The sequence below is a fragment of the Condylura cristata genome, unplaced genomic scaffold (assembly GCF_000260355.1).
Source record: "Condylura cristata isolate star-nosed mole 26May11 unplaced genomic scaffold, ConCri1.0 scaffold00002, whole genome shotgun sequence".
NCBI lineage: Eukaryota > Metazoa > Chordata > Mammalia > Eulipotyphla > Talpidae > Condylura > Condylura cristata.
Window position 1 is genome coordinate 80,593,117 of NW_004567103.1, and position 5,905 is coordinate 80,599,021.

The 5,905-nt window shown below is 37.3% G+C and overlaps 1 protein-coding gene across 1 annotated transcript in view; it reads left to right on the forward strand.

Annotated features, from left to right (window-relative positions):
- The window catches only part of CFAP221 (cilia and flagella associated protein 221), a 79,691-nt gene that overhangs the window by 31,904 nt on the left and 41,882 nt on the right, over nucleotides 1-5,905 (forward strand). Inside the window, exon 6 of the mRNA XM_004674718.2 lies at nucleotides 2,738-2,841. Within this exon, the coding sequence (XP_004674775.1) occupies nucleotides 2,738-2,841 (104 nt within the window). The remainder of the gene's footprint in view (nucleotides 1-2,737; nucleotides 2,842-5,905) is intronic.

The following is a 5,905-nucleotide window of genomic DNA, read 5'->3' on the forward strand; positions in this document are numbered from 1 at the left end:
AGTACCTTCTGTGACTGATAGACTAGACATTAACTATAAGAAAACATGAAAAGTTATGAACACGTGAAGATAGAACAACATGCTGCTTAATAAGAAATTGTATAAAAGAAAGATCAAAGCGGAAATTGAATAATATTGGTACCTTGAGACAATTGAAAATGGTGATGCAAGTTACCAGAATTTGTAGCACTTCATAAGGATTATACACCATCAATCAAGTGGGAGTTACCACAGGGCTCTAAGGATAATATATAGGCAGTTAGTGTAATACATCATATGAACATAAGATAAATATGCATGTGATCATATCAATAGTGCAGGGAAAACATTTGCTAAGATTCAGGACCCACTCATGATAAAAACTCTGAATAGGATGGAAATAATAGGAACCTGATAGTAGAATATAACAAAAGCCAACAGCCAGTGAAATACTCAATGGGGAAAAAAACTGAAAGATTTCCCCCTAAGTCAGAAACTAAGACAAGGATGTCTAAGGCAAAGATGTTTAACTTACTAATTGTGTCTTTGGCCAGAGCTATCAGAGACAAGTGCATGAAGTAAAGAGAATCTAAGTAAGAAAAGGAGGAGTGAAAATATTGCTACTTGTAGTTGATATATTATATATAGAAGGTGCTAAATATTTCATCAAAAAGTTATTAGGAAAAAATAAAGCAAAGTGGTAGGCTACAATATCAACATACCAATAACATACACAAATAATAAGAGCAAAAGAAAGTTTAAAAATAACTTCATTTACAAATACTTCAAAAGGAATAAAATACCTCGGAATCAACCTAATGAAGTAGCAAAGAGACCTATACAAGAGAACTGAGGTGCTGCTAAAGAACTTAGTGACATGGGAGAAGAAAGGGGTTCCATGCACATGGGTGGGGAAAATCAATACAATCAAAATGACTGTCCTGCCTAAAATAAATTCAGTGTGATCTTCATCAAAATACTAGCAATACTTTTCAGAGAAATTGAAAAAAAAAGTGAAATTTATATGAAACCACCCAAATCCTTGAATTACAAAAACAGTCCTGAGAAAAAAGAGAAACAAATATACCAAGTTACCAGACTTAAATTTTTTGGCACAAAAATAGATGTATGGTTAATGGAACAGAATCAAAGTCTGGAAACAAATCCATGTACATACCAGCACCTAACCTATGATAAAACAGCTATGACCATAAAATGAGAAAAAGACTGTACTAACTGGTGTTGAAAAGTTAGAAAGCTACATAATACGAAGTTGGTTAACCCCATACACAAAATAAAATGCAAATGGATTAAAGATTTAGATATAAAACCTGTAATAACAAGATACATAGAAGAAAATATCGATATCAAGAATAATAATAATCAAAGATATCAAGATATCTTTGGTGACTCAACCCCTATGGCAAAAGAATAAAAACAAAAATAAACAATTGGGATTACCTGAAGTTAAGGAGGTTCTATACAGCAAAAGAAAGTACAATATGATTTTTGAAATACTCTAGTGAATGGGAGAAAACATTTTCACATTATGTAACTGATAAAGGATTATATAACAATATCTCATATATTCAACAATAACAAAAATAAAATAAGATCAGTTAATAAATGAGCAGTTGATATGAACAGACAGTTCACCAAAGAGGATATTCAGATGGCCAAAAGACAAATGAAAAAATGTTTACTATCACTTCTTACTAGAGAGATGGAGATTAAAACTACAATACGATAACACTTCAGTAAGATGTCACATAAAAGCCCCCCAACAACTAGTATTGGAAAGGATTCAGAGAAAAAGAAATCCTGTTAACTGTTGACTGTAAACAAGTATAACAACCATATGAAAGCAATCAGATGGACCTGCAAATCTGAGAGTGGAGATACTGTGTGCCTCAGTAATGTGCTTGGGTACATAGCCTCAGATAAGAACCATCAAAACAAAACCCACTGTGTTCCACAATGTTCACAGCCTTATCTCCCATAGCTAAAACATAGAAGCAGCCTAAATGTCCATCAATGGACAATTGGACCTAAAAAGTGGTGTCTCCACACTATGGGATGTAACAACCAGAAGGATGAAATTCAGCTACTTTCAACAAATGTCACCAGCATCTCCTGTGGTACATAAGTGACAGCCTCAAACTTACATAAATCATCTCATCTTGATGATTTCTGAATACACAAACACTGTCTGGCTCCTCTACTGGCCATTGGACTTCTAATCAGATAATCCTGGGCATAATTCAATTGAGCACTCCGAAGTGTGTGATTTCTTCAACAGCTTCCAGTCTCAAGCTCTGTAAAAGCCAGGCATGCCCCACACGTGAATGAGGGCCACTTAGTACCCTGGGGCCCCTGGGGCCTGTTGCATGGCAAAGATTACCTTTCCCTGTGGGCATCCGGATCCATAAGATAAATCTGGTAGTACTCAAGAGTGGGCAAGGACAAAGATGTTCAGTATATGGACATTCTGGACATTCAACCTGTGTTAAATCATGGTTCTGTAATTAACTGGTGGGGTCATTTTGGGCTGAACATTTACCTCTCTCGTGTCTCCATTTTCTCTTGTACAAGCAGAGACCATGTTAGCATCATGGTCTAACATACCTAATGTCAGGGAAATGTGTGTTCCTGGCACCCAGGAATTGCTGTATCAGGGTGGACTATTGCCTTTATTTATTACATTCTTAATATAAAAAGATCTGATTATAAAAAAAGTTTTCTTTTTTTTCTTTTGCAGCAAAAATTATGTTATTCCTTTGCAGTGCAGCTGTCCTGTAGATTTTGAATTTCATATCACTTTGATTCAATCTCATCAAGCCTTTATTGTTGAACCAACATCAGGTAAGGAGTGCCAGTTTTTCACGTTTCCAATTTCCTTAGGGTTCTTAGATCAAAAAAAATTGAGAGTATGCCTCAAGTTGCAAAGGAGAATAAACTATACTTCAACATTTTCATTTTCAAATTTGTGTCCATGACATATTGTAAATATCTGACATCATATAAATTGGAATTGGGAATAAGGACACTTTGTAATAATCTGCATCATGCAGATAATTTATAACAATGTCGAGGTAACTTTCTTCCAAAGTCAAAACTTGAAATCAGAAGTCAACCCATTCTCATTCTAATTTTGGTTCTTGGTGGCATGTACTTGATTTGGTGTTCACCTTTTAATTCAATGTCAAACCAAATTGGAATATTATTTCTTGCTGAGCCTTCTGACTCTTAGTGAAGGGTCTCAGGAATTCACCGTGTGGACAGTCTGTCTGTGTATGTCCCAAAAGAGCAATAGGCCAGCCCTGCTCAGGAACTTTGAAAATAAAATCACCACCAGAGGTGATTTCTGCCTCCTACTGTCTGTCCCTTGTTGCTTAGGTTTGGGATTTAAATATCTATCCACAGTGGTCTTCTATGAATGCTGAAAATACTATTTTTTTTCAACTTTTTGATGTGAAATTGACATATAAATTATAATACTTAGAGTGGAAAGCCTAATGATTTATCATCTGCATAAGTTGTGAAAGAATTCCCCCAATGAATTAGCTAACACTTCCAATACTTCTCCTAGTTACTTTTTTTTTTAAAAGATTTATTTATTCATACAGAATTGGGGTACAGGCCAGAGATGCGGAGGGTGAGAGGATTCACCAGAGCCAGAGCGGGGAGCAGAACAGGCAGATCGACGAAGTACACTGCTGAGGGGAGCAGCAGGCCGGTCAGGAGAGGTCTGCCGCGCCATGTGGATCTCCTCCCAGGCAGGCGGGGATTGAACTCTTGTGGAAGTGGCTTTAGTTTCTTAGTGCAGTGCTTTAACCCGCTGCACCACCAGGGAGGGCCCCACTTTTTTATTATTGAGAACATTTAAGTTTACTTTAAGGCAGCTTTTGGTTACACAACACAGTGCAATCACCTATAACATTGTGTTTTACATCAGGGTCTTAGACGTTGTTCATCTTATAGGTGAATGTTTGTACCCACTGACCAACTCTCCCTTTGCCCAGCTTCTGGTGACCACATTTCTACTCTCTTTTCTGAGTTCAACATTTCCCCCCTACATTCCAAACCTAACCAATGCCAGGCAATATTTGTCTTTCTCTTACTGACTATTCCAGTTATAGTTCCCTGCAGGTTATACATCTTGTTGAAATGAGGGTATTTCCTTCTTTTAAAAGGCCAAATAATTATCCATTGTATACAGTCATGCATTGCATAACAGTGTTAAGTCAATGACTGACCACATATGCAACAGACTAAATCACATAGTCCAGGCTTGTGTGATTATACTCCCTGATGCTTGCACATCAAAATCATCTAAATGTTGCATTTCTCAGAACCTCTCCCTGCCCTTAAGCATGAGTGACAGTGTGTATACTACATTTCTCCTTTAATCTATTTACATTTGGGTGGCTTCCATACCATGGCTATTAAGAGTAATAATAGTGTAGTAAACATGAGAATATAGCTGTCTCTTCAAGGTAATGACTTCATTTCCTTTTGCTATATTTCCAAAAATGGGATCATTGATTCATTGGTAAGTCTGTTTTAAATATTTTGAGACCCTTACACTGTTTTTCAGAGTGACTATACCAATTTATATTTCCACCAACTGTGGAGGCCAGGGTTCCTTTCCTGCACATCCTCACTATCACTTGCTCTCTCTTATCTTTTTTGACAGTAGATATCATAATAGGTGTGAGATGATATCTCACTGTCATTTGATTTACATTCCCTGATGTTCATGTAAAACACATTCTTATGTACTGATTGGCCATTTGTATGTCTTCTTTCAGAAAAAGTCTATTCAGATCCTTTGTCCATTTTCTAGTTATTAGTGCTAGTTTTTTGCTATCAAGTTTTATGAGATTCTTATATAACTCAAATATTGAGTTATATGGTTATATGTGGTTATATGTGGTTTACAAACATTTTCTCCCATTCCACAGGTTGCATTTTGTTGATTTTGTTGATGGTTTTGCTGTAAGAAGCATTTTAGTTTGATGTAATCCCACATGCTTATTTTTGCTTTTGCCACCTCTGATTCTGGCGTCAAATAAAAATATATATATATTGCCAAGACTAAGTCAAAGAGCTTTTTCCCTGTTTTCTTATAGAAGTTTTATGGTTTCAGGATTCTCATGTTCTAGTATTTAATACAGATTGAATTGGGTTTTGTGTATAGTGTAAGATAGTAGTTCAGTTTCATTCTTTTCCATGTGACTGTTCAGTTTATGTCTGTTTTTTCTACCAATACCATACTGTTTTCATTGCTGTAGTTTTTTAATACAATTAGAAACCAGAACATGTGTGCCTCCCTGGTGACCCAGGGGTTAAATCTCAACACTGTCACTGCAACAGCCTGATTTTGGTCCCTGGCAGGGAGCAGACCCACACATGGTGCAGCAAACCTCTCCTGTCTCACGGCTGCTCCCCCAGCAGTGTATTTCAGTAAATCTGCCTGCTTGGCACCCCATTCTGTCTCTGGTGAATTCACTCATTCCCCACACTTCTTCTGTGCAAAAATAAATAAATAAAAAATCTTTAAAAAATAAAGAAACCAGAAAGTGTGAAGCATCTAGTTTAGGTAGGTCTCAGAAGCAGAAAAAGACACTGTAGTCAAGCTAATTGTTGCCATAATAAGAAGCATTGTGGTGTGGAAGGGATGGACTTGTGCTATGTGTCCCAAAGGTTAGAATTAGAACCAGTTAATTGTCAGAGGCACCCAGAGATGAATTTGGTGCTTACTGAATAACTAGAGTACCCTGGGTTAAGACCAGTGGGAGGCCCTCCCTGGTGGCGCAGCAGGTTGGGTTACAGCACTGAGAGGCTGAAGCCACTTCTGCATGAGTTCGATTCCCGCCTGCCCCGGAGGTGACCACATGGCGTGGCAGACCTCTCCTGACCCGCC